The sequence below is a fragment of the Erinaceus europaeus genome, chromosome 16, assembly GCF_950295315.1.
Source record: "Erinaceus europaeus chromosome 16, mEriEur2.1, whole genome shotgun sequence".
Classification (NCBI taxonomy): Eukaryota; Metazoa; Chordata; class Mammalia; order Eulipotyphla; family Erinaceidae; genus Erinaceus; species Erinaceus europaeus.
In genome coordinates this window covers 45,600,517-45,623,825 of record NC_080177.1, presented here as the reverse complement: position 1 = coordinate 45,623,825, position 23,309 = coordinate 45,600,517, and the positions used below count along the sequence as shown (strand labels likewise).

At 42.1% G+C, this 23,309-nt stretch overlaps 1 protein-coding gene across 6 annotated transcripts in view; it reads right to left on the bottom strand.

Moving 5' to 3' along the window:
- Positions 1 to 23,309, bottom strand: part of VCPKMT (valosin containing protein lysine methyltransferase) — an 86,416-nt gene that overhangs the window by 39,427 nt on the left and 23,680 nt on the right. The window contains exons 5-6 of one of the 6 annotated variants that reach the window (XM_060175076.1): positions 10,595 to 10,667; positions 9,589 to 9,848 (exon numbers count right to left, since the gene is read on the bottom strand). The exons of 3 other annotated variants lie outside the window; for them this stretch is intronic. In XM_060175076.1, coding sequence (XP_060031059.1) covers positions 9,673 to 9,848; positions 10,595 to 10,667 — 249 coding nt within the window. In that variant the 3' untranslated portion in view covers positions 9,589 to 9,672. Of the gene's footprint in view, positions 1 to 9,588; positions 9,849 to 10,594; positions 10,668 to 23,309 lie in introns of those variants that run through there. 2 more of the 6 variants (XM_060175075.1, XM_060175077.1) reach the window with 2 other exon arrangements.

Genomic DNA, 23,309 nt, shown 5'->3' with positions numbered 1-23,309 from the left:
TATGAATAGGCCCATCACAGCTAACGAAATTGAAACAGTTATCAAAACTTTCCCAAGAATAAAAGTCCTGGATCTGGTGGTTTTACAAATAAATGAATTCTACAAAACCTTCAAGGTAGAGTTAATACCTCTATGTTTAAAAGTCTTCAAAAGATTGAAGACAGAGGAACACTCCCTTTCAGCTTCTATGATGGCAACAACACTCTGATACCAAAAGCAGACAGGGACACAACCAATAAAGAAAACTACAGACCAATATCTCTGATGAACATAGATGCTAAAATATTGAACAAAATTTTAGCCAACCAGACACAGCAGTATATTAAAAAGATTGTTCATCATGACCAAGTGGGGTTTACACCGGGGATGCAACGTTGGTTTAATAACATAAATCAATCAACGTGATCCACCACATCAATAAAAGCAAGACCAAAAACCACATGGTCATATCAATAGATGCAGAAAAAGCCTTTGATAAAATCCAACATCCTTTTATGATCGAAACACTACAAAAAATGAGGATAGATGGAAAATTCCTGAAGATAGTGGTGTCGGGGTAGCATTGCGCGTGAGAGAGATGACCCAGGGACTGAGTTTGTGGCGGCAGGACAATTCAAATCTTTATTCATTCGAGCTTCCCAGAGTTGGGAGGGAGCACATCTGGTTAAGCTACATGGCACCAACCACAATGGCCGGCGTCAGCCTCTCGGTCTGCACACCTGCCCTCCTCTAGGTCAGGACACGAAAGAGACAAGACAGCAACGGAAGTGGTTTGACAATCCCATACATGGTTAGGAGAGGGGTGGAGAAAAATGGAAGAGGCTGTCAAGGTAGGAACTTCCTTAGCAACTGTTGTGAGGGTTTTAACTGGTAGGATTAATAAAAATACCCTGGGGGAAATTAGGAAGGAGACATTTAGTCATTTGTAAGACAAAGTAGAAGATTGATATGTAGATAATAAAAGGATGGGCCATAGTAGCAGGGAATGTAGGGTGCTTTGTGAGCCCTGCCAAGCTCAACCACATCTGCACAATTTCCCAACAGTGGAGTCTATATACAGCAAACCTACAGCCAACATCATACTCAATGGGAAAAACTGGAAGCATTTCCCCTCAGACAGGGCTGCCCACTATCACCATTACTATTCAACATAGTGTTGGAAGTTCTTGCCACAGCAATGAGGCAGGAGCAAGGAATTAAAGGAATACAGACTGGAAGAGAAGAAGTCAAACTCTCCCTATTTGCAGATGTCATGATAGTATACACAGAAAAACCTAAGGAATCCAGCAAGAAGCTTTTGGAAATCATCAGGCAATACAGTAAGGTGTCAGGCTATAAAATTAACATACAAAAGACAGTGGCATTCCTCTATAAAAACACTAAGTTAAAAGAAGATGAAATCCAGAAATCAATTCCTTTTACTATACCAACAAAAACAGTAAAATACCTAGGAATAAACCTAACCAAAAAGTGAAAGACCTGTATATTGAAAATTATGAGTCACTACTCAAGGAAATTGAAAAAGACATAAAGAAGTGGGAAAATAGTCCATGTTCATGGGATGGAAGAATTAACATCATCAAAATGAATATACTACCCAGAGCCATATACAAATTTAGTGCTATCCCCATCAAGATCCCAAACACATTTTTCATGAGAATAGAACAAATGCTATAGATGTTTATCTGGAACCAGAAAAGACCTAGAATTGCCAAAACAAACTTGAAAAGAAAGAGCAGAACTGGTGGCATGACACTCACAGGTCTCAAACTGTATTATAGGGCCATTGCCATCAAAACTGCTTGGTACTGGAACATGAATAGACACACTGACCAGTGGAATAGAATTGAGAGCCCAGAAGTAAGCCCCCACACCTTTGGACATCTAATCTTTGACAAAGGTGCCCAGACTATTAAATGGGAAAAGCAGAGTCTCTTCAACAAATGGTATTGGAAAAAATGGGTTGAAACATGCAGAAGAATGAAACTGAACCACTCTATTTCACCAAACACAAAAGTAAATTCCAAGTGGATCAAGGACTTGGATGTTAGACCATAAATTATCAAATACTTATAGGAATTTATTGGTAGAACTCTTTTCCACATAAATTTGAAAGACATCTTCAATGAAACAAAGAGTTTAATAACCAAAATTATAAAGAGCTTACCAAACTCAACAACAAGAAAACAAATGACCCCATCCAAAAATGGGGAGAGGACATGGACAGAATATTCACCACAAAAGAGATCTAAAAAGCTGAGAAACACATGAAAAAATGCTCCAAGTCTCTGATTGTCAGAGAAATGCAAATAAAGACAACAATGAGATAGCACTTCTCTCCTGTGAGAATGTCATAAATCAGAAAAGGTAACAGCAGTAAATGCTGGAGAGGGTGTGGGATCAAAGGAACCCTCCTACACTGCTGGTGGGAATGTCAATTGGTCCAACCTCTGTGGAGGACAGTCTGGTGAACTCTCAGAAGGCTAGAAATAGACCTACCCTATGGTCCTGCAATTCCTCTCCTGGAGATCCTAAGGAATCCAACACACCCATCCAAAAAATTTTGTGTACACATATGCTCTTAGCAGCACAATTTGTAATAGCCAAAACCTGGAAGCAACCCAGGTGTCCAACAACAGATAAGTGGCTGAGTAAGTTGTGATATATGTACACAGTGGAATACTACTCAGCTACTAAAAATGGTGACTTCACCATCTTCAGCCCATCTTGGATGGAGCTTGAAGAAATCATGTTAAGTGAAATAAGTCAGAAACAGAAGGATGAATATGGGATGATCTTGCTCTCAGGAAGAAGCTGAAAAACAAGATCAGAAGAGAAAACACAAATAGAACCTGAACTGGAGTTGGTGTATTGCACAAAAGTAAAAGACTCTGGGGTTGTTGGGAGTGAGAGTACAGGTCCTGGAAAAGGATGACAGAGGACCTAGTGAGGGTTGTATTGTTATGTGGAAAACAGAAATGTTATGCATGTACAAACTATTGTATTTACTGTCGACTATAAAACATTAATCCCATAATAAAGAAATAAAAAAAAGGAAGGAAGGAAGGAAGGAAGGAAGGAAGGAAGAAACCATAACACTGTTCAGTTCTAGAATATGATGGGGTTGGGGATTGAACCCGGCAATCTTGTGCTCTATTGCTGAGCTCGCTTCCTGAGCCCTAGAGGTCAAGGGTTTCTCCCCTGTTGTGTAGACCTGCGTGAAGGTGTCACTTCAGGAATATCAGCCTCCTCTCAAGAATGTGGAAGGTGCCAGCCTGCCTAGCAGCCTAGCAGCAAAGCCCTCTCCTGAGTGAGAGAGACCTGGCCTGACTCTGAGGGAGGCAGTTGGGGCCACTGAAAGGCATTGCATCCACATTTTGCTCTAACACCTCAGGGTTCAATGAGTCTGCAAGAGCAGCTCCTGTTTCTTGTTCCAAAGCATACCTCAGAGACTTGGGATAAATGTTTGAACAGCATTTAGATCCCAAACTGTGGTGAATTAGAGAGAGAAAGAGAGAGAAGAGAGATAGATTGAGAGATTCATGCAGCTCTCTCAGCTTCTCCATCAAACCTAGGTCCAGCTAAGACTACAAACCACAAAAATCCCAGTATGTCTTTCCAGAAATAGTTCCTCCACCAAGAAAGCTGTCAGTGGAGCAAAGAAGGGAAGAACAATATAACTAAAGGCCCAGATTACTAGCCTTCTCTTAGTTTTCTTGGAAATGAAATGCTCCCCTTTCACCTTCTTATTCTGGATTCAGGTTTGAGTCTGTGGTTCATCCTTGAGATTGGGAATGAATGAATGAATGAATGAATGAATGAATGAATGAATGAATCTAACATGGTTTTGGATCAATTCCCCAGGTACCAAATGGGGATCATGATGTACCTTTTTCTTGGGAGTGAAAGTCTGTGATGAGCACTTGGCATAGGGAGAGTGAGATGCATTAGCCCTTCTTCCCAGGGAAAGTCTGAACTAGGTGGGCAACTTCAACTCCCAACACCTTCCTTGGGGAGGTGTCCATCACTGAACAGCAGACTCTGAACCTCCAATCCGATGTCCAAGGATGCTGTCAGGTGAGGCAGGAGGTGGTGTCAGGCCTGCTCTTGTGTAAGCTGCACACATATAATAAGCCCAGGCAGAAGACTGGGAATTTCCTCTGTTTTCACTGGAAATGTTCTGTTTATAAAGCTGAGTCAAGGGAGTCTGGCACTCACATCTATCTACCAGCTGCTTGGGCTCCTCCAGCCCTGCCCCCCAATTATTGACACAAAATCCACCAGGGCTTCTTCATGTCATTCTGCTGGATGAAGATAGTCCTGTTGCTCTTTCAGAACCTGTGATTCTTACCATCCAGCATCCCTGATATCTCCCAATCCCAGCCCACTCCTCTACTCTGTTAAAAAGATCTTTCCCTTTTCTGTCTTCATCTTCCTCTCTAAATCCCAGGCTCTCACAGTCAAGGAGATAGTTCCACTGACAGAGCATCAGATTTACATGCCTGAGGTTCCCATTTTTTTCCCCTCAAGACTGGCTTCTTTTCTCAGTCTCTGTCTTATGTGAAATTCTGTCTCTCAATATGTAATAAATAAAATAAAAAGTTCTCCCTATCTCTTTTTGGTGACTCCTCTCTAGAACTCCCCCCACCCCGAACTTTAGGTCTTTAGGGCGCTTTTCAACCCATGTTAGTGTCTTGGAGGACCCTCCCTTTGTCAGAGAACAAAACATTTTCCACTCCTGACTAGTGAGTCATCCCCCAACCCCCACTACCCATCTACCAGAAATCATGGGAGGTGTGGTATGACTTTCGCCTCAGTAACGGAAAAAGGAAATGCCAACTCAGGAAAAGCAAAGATTCAAATAAGTTAGAATTAACACAGTTCAGCAAGTTTGACAACACAAAGTCAACCTGCATGAATCAATGGCAGTTCTTCCCATCCACAAAAGCAACTAGAAAATGTTACTGAAAAGATACTTTTCATAGTAGCAGCAAGAATTACTAAGACTTTGTAGGGGGTGGGGCACAGAACTGTGGTGGTAAGTGTAGTGAGGAACTATACCCTTGTTATCTTATGACCTTGTGAAATTAAAATCACTAATAAAAATGAAAGAAAAGTCTCAACCATAAAATAGAATGCAGCACAGTTTCACTGCTGGTAAAGCTTCTCCCCTGCAGGTGGGGACAGGGGCTTGAATCTGGGTCCTTGTGCATGTTAATGTGTACACTCAACCAGGTGCATCACCACGTAGCTCCTCAATACATTTTTTTTAAAGAAGAGAGTCTATACTCTCCTAAGTTCCATTGACTTAGCAAACTCAAAAATGCTGGGGTCTCTTAACTTTGCAACCTGATATCCTGAAACATAGTCCAGTGCTCTCTTTGTCTGCCACATTGTACCTAGGCATGCTGCAAATTTCCATGTCTCCAGAAAAAAACTAAAATTATCAGAGTGAGAATGAGAGCTATTTCCATAATGCATGCAATTATGTCTGCCATTCTATGTGCTAAAGGGATGCAGATCTGTTGTATTCTATAGGTTTAAATTTGTCTTTTCATTCATTGTGTAAGAATGGTCTTTTTTTTTTTTTTTTCTTTAGACAGAGAAGGCAGAGGGGCAGAGTGTGAAAGGGATCATATGTCCAAAACTTCCTTCAAGATGGTAGGATGGTCTTGAATCTGGGTCACACACATGCAAAGCAGCACACTATACATATGAACACTTTTGTTGGTCTAGAACTAGTAAGAATGTTTAGTTCCAACACAGCCCTAACACACAGGTCAATCCTTCACTTGAGGGTGCCAAAAAAGACACTTTCTCTCCCACCATGAAAAGGATAGCCGGTTGTTGATTTAGTAAGAAATGGGGCCATGGGGGGTCGGGCGGTGGCGCAGTGGGTTAAGCGCATGTGGCGCAAAGCGCAGGGACCGGCGTAAGGATCCCGGTTTGAGCCCCCGGCTCCACACCTGCAGGGGAGTCGCTTCACAGGCGGTGAAGCAGGCCTGCAGGTGTCTATCTTTCTCTCCCCTTCTCTGTCTTCCCCTCCTCTCTCCATTTCTCTCTGTCCTATCCAACAACTAATTGCGTCAACAAGGGCAATAATAATAACCATAACGAAGCTACAACAAGGGCAACAAAAGGGGGAAAAAATGGCCTCCAGGAGCGGTGGATTCATGGTGCAGGCACCGAGCCCAGCAATAACCCTGGAGGAGGAAAAAAAAAAAAAAAAGAAATGGGGCCATGGTCTCTAAGAGGACAACTTCTGAAAGGATTTCCAAGAGCAATGGAAATTGGACCTTCCCCACTGTCCTTAGAACATAAGCCCAGGTGTGAAGTGTTTCCGCTGTCATGGTGCCAGCTCAAGAGGCAGGCTGCCAAGCACAGATCCATTCAGAACAGCATCATGTGCTAAATTACCCTTTGGTAAGCTATTGCTGCAGCATCTTCTGCATAAGAGAGCATGGCAAAAAGGAAAACGTGAACAAAACCACACACCACCATACTTATAAAAATCATTATAGTATTGAAAAGTTTAAAAATGTAATGACCCAGCAAAGCTGGCAAATAAGTAAAAAGCATACCTCAGTCATTAGAACTGCATTTTGCTGCTGGAGAGGTTGTGGGGTCAAAGGAACCCTCCTGCACTGCTGGTGGGAATGTCAATTGGTCCAACCCCTGTGGAAAGCAGTCTGGAGAACTCTCAGAAGGCTAGAAATGGACCTACCCTATGATCCTGCAATTCCTCTCCTGGGGATATATCCTAAGGAACCCAACACACCCATCCAAAAAGATCTGTGTACACATATGTTCTTAGCAGCACAATTTGTAATAGCCAAAACCTGGAAGCAACCCAGGTGTCCAACAACAGATTAATAGCTGAGTAAGTTGTGGTATATACACACAATGGAATACTACTCAGCTATTAAAAATGGTGACTTTGGGAGTCGGGTGGTAGCCCAGTGGGTTAGGCACACATGGTGCTAAGCTCCAGGACCAGTGTAAGGATCCCGCTTGGAGCCCCTGGCTCCCCACCTGCAGAGGAGTCGCTTCACAAGCGGTGAAGTAGGACTGCAGGCGTCTTTCTCTCCCCCTGTCTTCCCCTCCTCTCTCCATTTCTCTCTGTCCTATCCAACAACGATGACAACAACAACAGCAATAATAACTACAACAATAAAAAAAAAGCAACAAAAGGGAAAGTAAATAAATATAAAAATATTTTTTTAAAAAAGGTGACTTCACTGTTTTTAGCCGATCTTGGACGGACCTTGAAAAATTCATGCTAAGTGAAATAAGTCAGAAACAGAAGGATGAATATAGGATGATCTCTTTCTCAGGCAGAAGTTGAAAAACAAGATCAGAAGAGAAAACACAAGTAGAACCTGGACTGGAACTGGCATATTGCACCAAAGTAAAAGACTCTGGGGTGGGGGTGGGGGAGAATACAGATCCAAGAAGGATGACAGAGGACCTAGTGGGGGTTGTATTGTTATATGGAAAACTGAGAAATGTTATGAATGTACAAACTATTGTACTTACTGTTGAATGTAAAACATTAATTCCCCAATAAAGAAATTTAAAAACAAACAAACAAACAAAAAAACCCAGTGACTTCACCGTTTTCTGCCCATCCCCCTGGAGGAACAAAGAGCAGTCTGGGAGGTGGGGAAGGGTGATGTTTACAGAGCTCAGCTCAGCAGCCGGAGAAGGGCCTTAGTGTCAGGCCCGCCCCCTCTCACCTCTGAACCCGGGAACCATCAGGGCTGGGTACCGTGGTGGGTCCACCTTTTGCGGATATGCCCCAGCCACCCACAGCCCTGCTGCACCACCGCACTGCCGCCACGCCCACCACTGGAGTAGCCGGGGCATAATCACCTAGGCGCAGACAGCCTCGCGCGGCTGCTGCTGCGGTTCCCAGTACCAAAACCCTTCAGTAAAAAAAGAAAATTCTTTTTGTTTCTGCTGTTCAGCTACCTCTGCCACAGTTACGCTCGCCCCCTTCACTCGTTTCCACCTATGACATCGGAGACACAGGAGCTTCAGTTCACAACTTCCTAGACAGATCCTCCCCAGCCACTCCCCTGACTCTACCTTTTCCTTGGGCGGGGGAGTGTGCTGTCAAAGGAAAATTTGCTGCTTTAAAAATCCCAGCCGCTTTTCTGGCCTTCAAGGACTAGCTTTTACTCTTTCAAGATCTAGGGCTTTTATAGGAGTAACGCCAGTGTGTATAATGTCACCTGAGAAGCTGGGGTATCGTGTGTTTATTTTCTAAACTGTCCACTTTATTTTCTATCCACTTTATATTCCTCAGACCAACCTGTCGCGTGAGGATGAGTATGGTGTGAAGTAATTGAGGGCTTTCTGGCCAGGGCAACACTCTGGTGTGACCCAAAGACTTCTCGTTCTCTGCTCAAATTCTCAACAGTCCCGAAGGGTGTCAGGAACGTCTGATATATACTCTTAATATCTATAATTCAAACTGGGTACTCCACGCCCTGTAAAAGTCATTAGGACGGATGCCAGTCATCTTAATTCGGATAGGCATAACCATAATGGTTATGCAAAGACTTTCATATCTGAGGCTCTGAGGTCTCAGGTTCTATCCCTGGCACCACCATAAGCCAGAGGTGAGCAGTACACTGGTGTCTCTGTCTCACTCTCATTAAACAGAATATATTTTTTTAAAAATCTGTTTTTTATCAAATGGCTGGGAGAGGGTCTGCTGGAGGCTAGAGGTCATAGTTACAATAGTCCACTATATAAAAAGATTATAAGCAAAGGCATAAGCAGCAAGGCTCTCCGGATATATAGATACTCTTAATAAATCTATCATTCAAACTGGGTACTCCGAGCCCTGTAAGAGTTATTGGGACGGGTGCCAGGCATCTTAAATCGGAGGATAGGCTTGCAGAGAGACGTGAGAGAATTCCCTGACAGAAATTTCTGACAGGAATGTTGGTTCACAGTCTAACTACCTCTTTTTCACAACCTATCACTATGGGCAATATGCCCTTAGTTCAGAGGGATCCCCTCAGCAAAAATGCCTTCGCGCTCGGCTTGAGACCAGGGGTCTGAAATTATCCAAGAAGCAGGCTGAGTCTTTCTGGGAGCGCAGGACTCAGTGAGAAACCAAACAGGCAGGAACTGTAAATCTTAATTTCTCTCTATCTCTATCTTAAATAAATAAATGACATAAAAATATCTTAAAAAGAGAGATAAGGTAGATGGAGAAATACATATGACAAGAAACAATGAAGGAAGCAACTCAAGAGACCAAATTAACCTCCTACTGTGGTTTATAATCTATAATGACATATTATATATATGTGATATAAGTGATATATATAATGCTCCTGGAATTCTTAATTTCCTGAATAAAAAGAGCAACTCTGTTCTAATATTTGTTTCAGTTCCCCAGAGCCCTTTGCTTTGGTGTAATACACCAAGAGTTTTTTATTTTCTTTGTTTTGTACTTTATTTTAATTTTTTTAATTTATTTATAAAATGGAAATACTGACAAGACTGTAGGATAAGAGGGGTTATAATTCCACACAATTTCTACCACCACAACTCTGTATCCTAGCCCCTTCCTCAAAAGCTTCCCTGTTCTTTAATCCGTCTGGAAGTATAGACCCAGGATGGTTATGGGGTGCAGAAGGTGGAGGGTCTGGACTCTTAATTGCTTCCCCACAGAACATGGACATTGGCAGGTAGATCCATACTCCCAGTTTGTCTCTCTCTTTTCCCTAGTGGGGCAGGGCTCTTGGGAGGCAGGGATCCAGGACACATTGGTGGGGTTGTCTGCCCAGGGAAGTTAGGTTGGCACCATGGTAGCATCTGGGACCTGGTGGCTGTAAAAAGAGTTAAAATATAAAGCAGAACAAATTGTTAACTGATCATGAACCTAAAGGCAAGAATATTACAGATGGGAGTCTGGCGGTAGTGCAGCAGGTTAAGCGCAAGGACCAGCAGAAGGATCCCATTTCGAGGCCCCTGCTCCCCACCTGCAGATTTCACAGGTGGTGAAGCAGGTCTGCAGGTGTCTATCTTTCTCTCCCCCTCTCTGTCTTCCCCATCTCTCTCCATTTCTTTCTGTCCTATCCAACAATGACATCAATAACAACAATAACTACCACAACAATAAGAAAACAAGGGTAACCAAAGAGAAAATAAATAAATATATTTAAAAAAAAGAATATTACAGATGAAGATTTGGGGGTCTCCCTTTGGGGAAAAGCTAGTAGGTCAAAATATTCCAAGGGCCTGACAGCTAATATGCAGGTGGACCAGGTTATTGTCTGGGGAAATGGTGTCATAGTTGGAAAAAGGACTAGAAAGTTGGATCAGGGAAGACAGTAGCTCCCAGATATGGGAAAAGAATATAAATATTGTTAACTGTAAACCCCATTCGTTTGATCTGAGGCCCATAATCAGCACAGGAGCCTATGTAACCTCTGAATCCCTGTAGGTCTGAGCTCTCATTCTGTGGTCATGGCTAGGAATATTCCAGGTTACACTAATTTCAGGGCCCATCTTCCTCAGGTGGTAGGTACAGTATGTTATCCAACCTCCCTTTGGAGAATGGGACATTACATACCACTGTTGATCCACACTGAGGGCAAGGTCCTATAGGGGACCATTATGTTGTTCCTGATGGAGATGACCAGTGACTGTGGAGAGAGGCATCTGTTAGAGGTCTAGACCCATTTCTGTGGGAATCCCAGGACTCCCTGACTAGGGCCCCAGGTGATGGGGTGGCCTGATAGTGACTAAAGTGTCATCATTAAAGTATGCCAGTCTCTTGCCCTTATCCAGTTTTTGTAATGCTTACTTTGTCTGAGAAAGTTAGCTTTGGGGTGACTGAGGGATGAAATGGGAAGTAGGTGAGGAGTGTATCTAGGTCTAAGTAGAAACTGTTTCATTAGGTACTTTATGGTGTCTTTTTTAGGTCTGTCTACTTGCTTGTCTCATTTATTGACTTACTGCAAACTATTTTGCGCTATTGCTTTAAGGTATATATTTTCCCCCAACATAAAGCCTATCTCACAGGCCCTGAGGCTTTGCTAGGAAGTGACACCCAAAATGGAATTAAGAAGTTCTATGAGCTAGGAAAGGTTTCACTGGAGTAATGAAGCTGAAGGGTTGACATTCCAAGAGTTTTAACAACTTTGTGTAAGTTGTGTTGCCTTGTAAAAATCAAGGTGGACTGTGTAGGGTTAAGGAAGAAAAAGCAATGGCTCAGGAAGTGAAACAGTTGATAAAGCATTGGATTCTCAAACACGAGGCACTGGGTTCAATCCCCACCTTCATATATGACAGGGTGATTATCTGTTTTTTAATTCCCTTCTTCTCTCATTAGTAAATTAATTTTTTTTAAGAAAAAGAGAAAGCAAACTGACTTGAGACTTATAGCTCAGATGACTTAACAACACTTCCCTGGGAACTAACTTTAACAGGACAAGATCCCAGCTGACAGGGACAGCTGACTAGAAAAGGGACTTCAGTGGCAAATGGTAACTTTTAAGTTGGGAGGTAAGTCTGGTCAGCACAGTGGAGCCAAGTTTGAACAAGAAAAGGGAGGAGGACACAGCTCTATTCTCAGTAGAATTAGGGTGATAATGAAGTCAATGTATATTTAAGAGTTTTCCAGGGTCATGGATATCCATGTGGGAGAGAGGTGAGCTTGCACTGCTGAGAGACACCCAGCCATCAAGCATAATCATTCATCATGTGTACAGACAATGGCAGAGAAACATCAGGGGTGTGTTTATTAGTATGGTAATGAGGAAACAGGTCAAGTAGAGCTTCCTTCCAAGGTCTCCACTGATCACTTCTGTTCAGTACAAAGTTCTTATCAGTACAAAGGTATTTGTACTGGTTTTGTTTGTTTTTGTCCAGTCCGTCAAACAATTGGATTTTTTCCTGTCAAAGCTGCTCCCAGGGAGGGGTTGTCATGTCATCTAAATGGCCTCTTTTTAGAAGGATACCATTCATATTAGATTAGGGTCCACTGGCTTGACCTTTTAATTTGCTTCTTTATAGACCTTATCTCCACAAGGACTAGCTCATCAGGTAGTGCTTGTCTTGGCAGGTGCTTAGTCCAGGTTCAAAGCCATGGCGATGGAGAAAGCTCTGGTGGTCTGATGTCTCTTCCTCTCTCTTTTTTTTTCTTTAATTTTTTATTTATAAAAAGGAAAAATTGGACTTCCAGAGGTGGAGCTACAGAGCAGCAGCAGCTGTTTCTCTCCTCTCCTCTCCCAGGTCAAGTAGGAATACCAAAGGAGACCACCTGGGACTGCAACAATACAGGACTAGAATGACTTCAGGAATCCACCAAATCACCAGTGAGTGCAAACATGTGTGGTGTGTGGATAGAGGAGCCTAGGGAGAGATTAAGTGGCTGGTAACAGTCTGGCAGTTTACCAGTTGAGACACCACCTCCAGTCTGTTTCACCAACAAGGGGATGGCTGAAGGGAGGAGAGGACTCCCCTGAGACTCATCAAATGCAGCTATGAATCTCCATTGCTACTGCCCTCAGAAGCTGGAGTAGCAGAGGGGAGGCCCTGTGCTGACACCAGGGGACAGGGAACTAACAAAGAATCTCAGGAGAAGATCTATACCTCGGTGGCCTAGTGTTGGGGCTGTTAAGAGTCTCTTTGCATAAGCACTGGATTATCTCTGCCCCACCCTGCTTTATCTCCTGGTCAGGAGTCAGTGATTAAGCTAAGAAGTCTACTTATAGTTTATAAGCCCTCAGGCTCTCATAGCCTACAGGGAAGAAAAAGAACAAAAAGGAAACATTGACAAAACCATAGGATAAGAGGGATACAACTCCACACAATTCCTACCACCAGCTCTCCCTATCCCATCCCCTCCCCCTGATAGCTTTCTTATTCTTTATCCCTCTGGGAGTATGGACCCAAAGTCATTGTGGGATGCAGAAGGTGGAAGGTCTGGCTTCTGTAATTGCCTCTCTCTGTCTTTCTTTCTGAACTAAAAGGTGTCCTGAGAGCTATGAAACCACACATAGGAGGCCCCGTCTCAACACACAAAAAGAATTTGTCCTAAATCAGACTAAGGTAATGGGGACTTCAAAAAATGAATGGGCAGGTATAGCAATTAAAAAATCAATCTGGAGGCCAGGCAGTGTCACAGTGGGTTAAGCACACACGGTATGAAGTGCAAAGACCTCTGTTCGAGCCCTCCCCCACCTGCAGGGAGTCGCTTCACAGGTGGTGAAGCAGGTCTATCTTTCTCTCTGTTTTATCCAACAACAACAGCTATAACAACAATAACAAGGGCAACAAAAATGGGAAAATGGCCTCCAGGAGTAGTGGATTCTTAATGCAGAGCCCCAGCAATAACCCTGGAGACAAAAATAAATAAATATATAAATAAGTAAGCAAACAAAAAAATAAATAAATAAAAATTCTGGCACAGCTTTGGCTTTGGTTTAAACAAATGGGGAGTTTAATACATTACGATTATTTAGGTACAGCAAAATAGGCAATGGAGCAGAGATAGGCTAGTCATGATGGCTGAAGAGATAAGAGTCTTTTAGTTTAAAAGGGCTCAGCTACACGTGCTTATGTTCTGAAGAAGCAGCATGGTGGTCTGAAGAGAAAGAGAACATGCAGGAACAGCTAGCTGCAACTGAATTCAAAGGAACAGAGAGTGCATTTCAGGTAGCCAGTTAAGTCCAGTATACTTATAGAATACACATAAGTCCATAGTGGGCACAGTTCAGCCCATAACAGTTACTTATCAGTGATAATACATTCAAAAGGATACTTTGGGGTGTTTTTTTTCTTTTAAGTTGTTATAATGTGCAGAGAAGATTTATAATCTGCAGTATCTGAGTAGTTTCTGCCTTTCTGAGTTCAGTGACAGGCCTCCTTTTGACTAAGTCTACAGACAGTGAGGAGATAAAAACCTGAACTCTCAAACAATGACATATCCACCACCACCCACATATACAACCCTCACGCAGTCTCCATTTCCTAATTTGTGAGACACAGAATTATGTTGTGGGCTACTGCGGTGACAGGCAACCCAAACTGCTTTTGTGGACTTTCCCAGTAAGCAGAGGTGAGAAAGCTGGAGAACATGCTTCTCAGTTCCCCTCCCAGCTACAGGTCTGGCTATAAGTTGGGCCCCTCAGTAAAATGCATAGGGGAAAGGCCCCAGGAAAAAAATGAAGTTGAGGCTGCCTCCCTATTTCTGTTTCTGCTATCAAGGCCTGACCACAGATAGGAGATAAAGTGAGGACCCTCCTGAGCACCTATTGGTGAGCACCTACTGGCTGAGAGAGTCTTGCAGAGCAGTGTGCTGATCATGGGGGGTGTGGGGTGGGCAGGAGACAGCAACAGGGGAGTGCCCTAGGAACTTTCCCAAAGTTAGGCTGGCAAAATATAGAAAACAGTAACTAACATTTTTCTGTTGCACCATTGTCTCTGTGCCAGGCTAGCGACAGCCCTCACATCCCTCTGTGGGGACCTGCCTGTTTGAACTGTGCTCTATGTAGATACAATGAGATGTTCTGAGCTTCATGGAGGAACACAGAATGTTTCCATATGCATTGTTGATGTGATCTTCAAAATGTATGCTCAAGGGAAAAGAGCAAAGTGGGGAAAATGAAGTAGCAAAAGCAGTAGGCATGTATGCACGAGGTCTCAAGTGCAATCCCTCGCATCACATATGCCAGTGATGCTCTTGTTCTCTTTGTGTGTCTCTCTTCTATCTCTCTTATAAATACATAGACAAGCAAACAAGCTTTAAAAAATGTGAGTCATTTCATGGCTCTCCTAGGAAAAACCCAACAAGGTATATAAACACAGCTCTATTTTACCTGTCAAAGAAAAAGAAAAAAAGGTGAAATAAAACCTTTTCCAGTTTATCAAGAAATAGTTGATAAACTATTTCTAAACACATCACTAAATAAGTTTAAGGTCCAAAGTCAGGTAGGTTGAGCCACACATATTCTGATAGGATTAAAGACCTCTTTACAAGTGACTCATGTCACACTCCCACTCAGATAGTGAAACTGGAAACAAAGGGCTCTCCCAAATCCTCTTCTCCCATACAGCTCTGACTAAAGGAGACAAATGGCTGGGGAGGGCAAGAGAGAAGGCAATGGAGTGGTTCCCCCCCCCTCCCCCAGAGGACCTGCCTTATACAGCACCTGGTGCTTCAAATGCATTTCCCTTTTCAGGCTTTTATCAAGTTGTTTTGAGGTAGAGGTTTGTATGACCATTTTATAGATGGAGAGAAGAGAGCAAAGAGACACTTGATCAAACTCATAAAGTACCAGGAACAGGGCTTAGCATGAGGTATCAGCACTTTCACTGGGCCTGGACAAAGCCTCAGGCTCTCACCATGTAGGAGGGCTCCCTGGGATACCCATTTCTCTTTACTTCCTTCGGCTACCCCACTGGAGTACTAGGGCTGGGCACAAGGAGTGACCCCCAAGTTTAGGCATTTCTTTATTGGGAAATTAATGTTTCACATTCAACAGTAAATAAAATAGTCTGTACATGTATAACATTCCCCAGTTTCCCATATAATAATACAACCCCCACTAGGTCCTCTGTCATCCTTCTTAGACCTGTATTCTCCCCACCCACCCAACCCAGAGTCTTTTACTTTGGTGAGATACGCCAGTTCCATTTCAGGTTCTACTTGTGTTTTGTTTTTTTTTTAATCCCCGATCTTGTTTTTCAACTTCTGCCTGAGAGTGAGATCATCCCATATTCATCCTTCTGTTTCTGACTTATTTCACTTAACATGAATTTTTCAAGGTCCATCCAAGATCAGCTGATAACGGTGAAGTCTCTCTCCTCTCCCGGATCAACTAGGAATATCAAAAGAGATCACCTGGGACTGAAACAAGACAGGACTAGAACGACTACAGGAACCCACTAAATCACTGGTGAGTGCAAACACACGTGGCTGGTGACAGAGAGGAGCCTAGGGAGAGACTAAGTGGCTGGTAACAGTCCGATAGTCTATCAGTTGAGACACCACCTCCAGTCTGTTCCACCAACAAGGGGACAGCTGAAGGGAGGAGAGGACTCCCCGGAGACTCACCAAGTGCAACTCTGAGTCTCCATTGCTACTGTTCTCAAAATCTGGAGCAGCGGCAGGGAGGGACAGAGGAAGAGATCTAACCAGGAAATTCAGGAGAAGACCTATACCTCAGTGGCATAGCTGTGGGGCTGTGAAAGTCTCTTTGCATAACCACCTGACTGTCTCTGCCACATTCTGCCTTATCTCTTGGTTAGGAGTCAGTGATTAAGTTAAGAAGCCTACTTATAGTTAGAAGCCCTCAGGCTCCCATAGCCTACAGAGAAGAAAAAAAAAAAAGAGGCTTTTAAATCACCAAGCTCCAACTCAGGGACTAAAATACTATTGAAACAACTGTTAACTTTTTACCTTACTTAGACACAAGTCAATCCAGGAAATAGTGATCAGTAATTTGAAAAGTACTAAGAGAGGGAACTCATAACATAATATATAAAATGGGTAAACCAACAAGAAGAAATATTGGAGCAACGAACCAGGACAACAGTCCAGCTAAAAGCCCCCCAAAGGGTGAAGCACAAAATAACAAGGTCAACATCCAAACATTAGCTAAGGAAATAATTACAGGAGTGAGTAAACAGTTTGAAAGAATTATAATCAGAAATACAGGAACAACAAATGAGACTCTGGAAGAAAACACTATCTCAAGGTTATTAGAGAGCTGAAAGCTGAAATAGCTGAGCTAAGAACACAACTAGCTGAACAAGCTAAAACAGTATCAGAACAGGGAAACAAAATAGATGAACTCCAGAAAACAGTAGAGGGCAGAGAGAATAGAATCAATGAGGCTGAAGACAGAATTAGCAAGATCGAGGACGAATTAGAGACAACTAAATGAGAAGTAAGAGATCTCAAAAAGAGATTAAGAGATGCTGAAAAAAAAACAGAGACCTATGGGATGACTTCAAAAGAAACAATATACGCATTATTGGCTTACCAGAGGAAGAGAGGAAGAGGAAGAAAGGATTCTTCAGGCCATAATAGCTGAAAAGTTGTCTAGTCTAGACAACATCAAAGACATAAAGATTCAAGAAGCCCAGAGGGTCCCAAACAGAATTAAACCAGACTTAAAGACACCAAGACACATCATATTTAGAATGGAAAGGTATAAGGATAAAGAAAGGATCCTGAAGGCTGCAAGAGAAAAACAAAGAGTCACCTACAGAGGAAAACCCATAAGATTAGCAGCAGACTTCTCCACACAAGCACTACCAGCCAGAAGAGAATGGCAAGATATCTATTGAGTGCTCAATGAGAAAGGCTTTCAACCAAGAATACTATATCCAGCTAGACTGTCATTCAGACTAGATGGATGCATCAAAACCTTCTCAGACAAGCAACATTTGAAGGAATCAACTATCACCAAGCCTGCCCTGAAAGAAGTTCTGAAAGGTCTTCTATAAACAGACCATCATAAATAGGACATATCAGAACACTCTAAAACTCTACGAGAATGGCGTTGAAATATCTTCAATCTTTGATATCAATAAATGTCAATGGCCTGAATTCACCTATTAAAAGACACAGAGTGGGAGTCGGGCTGTAGAACAGAGGGTTAAGCGCAGGTGGTGCAAAGCACAAGGACCAGCATAAGGATCCCGGTTCAAGCCCCGGCTCCCCACCTGCAGGGGAGTCGCTTCACAGGCAGTGAAGCAGGTCTGCAGGTGTCTTATCTTTCTCTCCTCTTCTCTGTCTTCCCCTCCTCTCTCCATTTCTCTCTGTCCTATCCAACAACGACGACAACAACAATAATAACTCCAACAATAAAACAACAAGGGCAACAAAGGGAATAAATAAATAAAATAAATATTAAAAAAAAAAGACACAGAATAGGAAGATGGGTCAGAAAATACTACCCAACAATATACTGTCTACAGGAAACCCACATAACTCAACAAGACAAACACAGACTTAAAGTGAAAGGATGGAAAACTATCATACAAGCCAATGGCCCACCAAAAAGGCAGGAACAGCTATTCGCATATCTGACATGATAGACTTTAAAATAAATAAAATTTAAAAAGATAGGAATGGACACTACTTAATGCTCAGAGGATCAGTCAATCAAGAGGACTTAACAATTATTAACATCTATGCACCCAATGAGAAGCCATCTAAATACATCAAACATCTACTGAAAGAGCTACAGCAATATATTAACGGCAACACAGTCATAGTAGGGGACTTCAACACCCCACTCTCTCAACTTGAAAGATCATCCAGGCAGAAAATCAATAAAGACATAAGGGAGCTAAATGAAGAGATAGATAAACTAGAACTATTGGACATTTTCAGAGTAATTCATCCCAAGAAACTGGAATACACATTTTACTCAAATCCACATGGGTCATTCTCAAGGATAGACCATATGTTAGGCCACAAAGACAGCATCAGCAAATTCAAGAGCATTGAATTCATCCCAAGCATCTTCTCAGACCACAGTGGAATTAAACTAACACTTAACAATCAACAAAAGATTAATAATAGTCCCAAAATGTGGAAGCTCAACAGTACACTTCTTAACAACCTCTAGGTCAAAGAGGAAATCAGGAGTTTCGAGAGTTCAATGAAAATGAAGACACAAGCTATCAAAATATTTGGGACACAGCTAAGGCAGTATTGAGAGGGAAGTTCATAGCCATACAAGCACACATTAGGAAACAAGAAAAAGCATAAATAAACAGCCTGATTGCACATCTTAAAGACCTAGAAGAAGAAGAACAAAGGAACCTGAAAGCAACCAGAAGGAAAGAAATCACTAAAGTTAGGGCAGAAATAAATAACATTGAGAATAAGAAAACCATACTGGGGGTCGGGCGGTGGCGCAATGGGTTAAGCGCACGTGGCGCAAAGCGCAGGGACCAGCGTAAGGATCCCGGTTCGAGCCCCCGGCTCCCCACCTACAGGGGAGTCGCTTCACGGGCGGTGAAGCAGGTCTGCAGGTGTCTATCTTTCTCTCCCCCTCTGTCTTCCCCTCCTCTCTCCATTTCTCTCTGTTCTATCCAACAACAAAGCTACATCAACAATGGCAATAATAACCGCAACGAGGCTGCAACAACTAGGGCAACAAAAAGGGGGAAAAAATGGCCTCCAGGAGCGGTGGATTCATGGTGCAGGTACCGAGCCCAGCAATAACCCTGGAGGAGAAAGAAAAAAAAAAAGAAAACCATACAAAAAAAAATCAACGAAAGTAAATGTTGGTTCTTCGAAAGAGTGAACAAAATCCACAAACCTTTAGCCAGACTCACAAAACAAAAAAGGGAGAAGACCCAAATAAATTGGATCATAAATGAAAGAGGACATATCACTACAGCCACCGCAGATATTCAGCATATCATGCAAGGCTTCTATGCCACCAAGCTAGAGAACCTGGAAGAAATGGACGATTTCCTAGATACATACCAACTTCCAAAACTAAGTAAAGAGGAAGTGGATAACATGAACAGGCCCATCACAGCTAATGAAATTGAAACAGTTATCAAAAATCTCCCTAAAAATAAAAGTCCTGGACCAGATGGTTTTACAAATGAATTCTGCAAAACCTTCAAAGAAGAACTAATACCTCTACTTTTAAAAGTCTTCCAGAAGACACTGGAATACTCCCTGCTAGCTTTTATGAAGCTAACATCACTCTGATACCAAAAGCAGACAGGGATACAACCAAAAAAGAAAACTACAGACCAATATCTCTGATGAACATAGATGTGAAAATATTGAACAAAATTCTAGCCAAACAGATATAGCAATATATTCAAAAGATTGTTCATCATGACCAAGTGGGGTTTATCCCAGGCATGCAAGGTAGGTTTAATAAATGTAAATCAATCAATGTGATCCACCACATCAACAAAAGCAAGACCAAAAACCACATGGTCATATCAATAGATGCAGAGAAAGCCTTTGACAAAATACAACATCCCTTTATGATAAAAAAATGGGAATAGATGGAAAATTCTTGAAGATAGTGGAGTCTATATATAGCAAACTTACAGCCAACATCATACTCAATGATGAAAAACTGGAAGCATTTCCCCTCAGATCAGGTACTAGACAGGGCTGCCCACTATCACCCTTACTATTCAACATAGTGTTGGAAGTTCTTGCCACAGCAATCAGGCAGGAGCAAGGAATTAAAGGGATACAGATTGGAAGAGAAGAAGTAAAACTCTCCCTATTTGCAGATGTCATGATAGTATACACAGAAAAACCTAAGGAATCCAGCAAGAAGCTTTTGGAAATCATCAGGCAATACAGTACGGTGTCAGGCTATAAAATTAACATTCAAAAGTGAGTGGCATTCCTCTATGCAAACACTAAGCTAGAAGAAATTGAAATCCAGAAATCAATTCCTTTTACTATAGCAACAAAAACAATAAAATATCTAGGAGTAAACCTAACCAAAGTGAAAGACTTGTATACTGAAAATTATGAGTCTCTACTCAAGGAAATTGAAAAAGACATGAAGAAGTGGAAAGATATTCCATGTGCATGGGTTGGTAGAATTAACATCATCAAAATGAATATACTACCTAGAGCCATCTACACATTTAATGCTATCCCCATCAAGATCCCAAGCACATTTTTTTGGAAAATAGAACAAATGCTACAAATGTTTATCTGGAACCAGAAAAGACCTAGAATTGCCAAAACAATCTTGAGAAAAAAGAGCAGAACTGGAGGCATCACACTCCCAGATCTCAAATTGTATTACAGGACCATTGTCATCAAAACTGCTTGGTACTGGAACATGAAAGACACACTGACTAGTGGAATAGAATTGAGCCCAGAAGTGAGCCCTCACACCTATGGACATCTAATCTTTGACAAAGGGGCTCAGACTATTAAATGGGGAAAGACTATTAAATGGTGTTGGAATAAATGGGTTGAAACATGCAGAAGAATGAAACCGAACCACTGTATTTCACCAAATACAAAAGTAAATTGGACTTGGATGTTAGACCACAAACTATCAGATACTTAGAGGAAAATATTGGCAGAACTCTTTTCTGCATAAATTTTAAAGACATTTTCAATGAAACAAATCCAATTACAAAGAAGACTAAGGCAAGTATAAACCTATGGGACTACATCAAATTAAAAAGCTCTTCACAGCAAAAGAAACCACTACCCAAACCAAGAGACCCCTCACAGAATGGGAGAAGATCTCTACATGCCATACATCAGACAAGAGTTCAATAATCAACATATATAAAGAGCTTGCCAAACTCAACAACAAGACAACAAATAACCCCATTCAAAAATGGGGGGAGGACATGGACAGAATATTCACCACAGAAGAGATCCACAAGGCTGAAAACACATGAAAAAATGCTCCAAGTCTCTGATTGTCAGAGAAATGCAAAAAAAAAAAAAAAAAAGACAACAACGAGATACCACTTCACTCCTGTGAGAATGTCATACATCAGAAAAGGTAACAGCAGCAAATCCTGGAGAGGGTGTGGGGTCAAAGAAATCTTCCTACACTGCTGGTGGGAATGTAAATTGTTCCAATCTCTGTGGAGAACAGTCTGGAGAACTCTCAGAAGGCTAGAAATGGACCTACCCTATGACCCTGCAATTCCCCTCCTGGGGATATATCCTAAGGAACCCATCACATCCATCCAAAAAGATCTGTGTACACATATGTTTTTGGCAGCACAATTTGTAATAGCCAAAACCTGGAAGTAACCCAGGTGTCCAACAACAGATGAGTGGCTGAGCAAGTTGTGGTATATATACACAATGGAATACTACTTAGCTATTAAAAATGGTGACTTCACCATTTTCAGCTGATCTTGGAGGGACCTTGAACAAATCATGTTGAGTTAAATAAGTCAGAAACAGAAGGATGAATATAGGATGATCTCATTCTCAGGCAGAAGCTGAAAAACAAGATCAGAAAAGAAAACACGGGAGTCGGGCGGTAGTGCAGTGGGTTAAGCGCGGGTGGCGCAAAGCGTAAAGACCGGCCTAAGGATCCCGGTTTGAGCCTCTGGCTCCCCACCTGCAGGGGAGTCGCTTCACAGGCGGTGAAGCAGGTCTGCAGGTGTCTATCTTTCTCTCCCCCTCTCTGTCTTCCCTTCCTCTCTCCATTTCTCTCTGTCCTATCCAACAACAAGATCATCAACAATAATAATAACTACAACAACAAAACATCAAGGACAACAAAAGGCAAGAAATAAAATAAAATATTAAAAAAAAAAAGAATTAAGTGTTCAACACTCTAATGTTTAAAAAAAAAAAAAAGAAAAAAAGAAAACACAAGTAGAACCTGTAATGGAATTGGCATATTGCACCAAAGTAAAAGACTCTGGGGTGGGTGGGTGGGGAGAATACAGGTCCAAGAAGGATTCAGAGGACCTAGTGGGGGTTGATATGGGAAACTGGGGAATGTTATGCATGTACAAACTATTGTACTTATTTTTGAATGTAAAACATTAATTCCCCAATAAAAAAAAGGGGGGGATAAACGGTGAAGTCACCATTTTTTATTTGTGATTAATAGTAGGTTAAAGATTGTAAGAGTACAATTCCACATAACACCCACCACCAAAGTTCTGTATTCCCTACCTGTATGTATATATATATTTAACTATCTATATTTACATATATTTGCCTATTTTTTTTCCTATGGTCTTGCCTTCTCTTCTTAAGTCATACCTACACCCGTTACTACTTTTGAGTATCCTTTGTTTTTTCCTCTTCTCTCTCCAGGTCCTGATGGAATTGGAGTTCAGAGCCCTCTGGTCATCTTCCACTAACATTTCTCTCCTTCTGGGAGTATGGACCAAAATTCTTTATGGGGTGCTTAATGTGGGAGTTCTAGCTTCTGTAATTGTTTCTCTGCTGGACATGCACCTTGGCAGGTTGATCCCAGCCTGTTTCTGTCTTTCCCTAGTGCAATAGGTCTCTAGAGAGGTGAGGTCCTGGGGAAAATTGGTGCGGTCTTCTGCCCAGGGAGGTCAGGATGGAATCATAGTAGCATCTGCAACTTGATAGCTAAAAGGTAATAAGATATAAAACAGAAAAAAGTGTCTAATAGGGGGTCGGGCGGTGGTGCAGTGGGTTAAGCACATGTGGCGCAAAGTGCAAGGACCAGCAGAAGGATCCCAGTTCGAACCCCCGGCTCCCCACCTGTAGGGGAGTCGCTTCACAGGCAGTGAAGCAGGTCTACAGGTGTCTATCTTTCTCTCCCCCTCTCTGTCTTCCCCTTCTCTCTCCATTTCTCTCT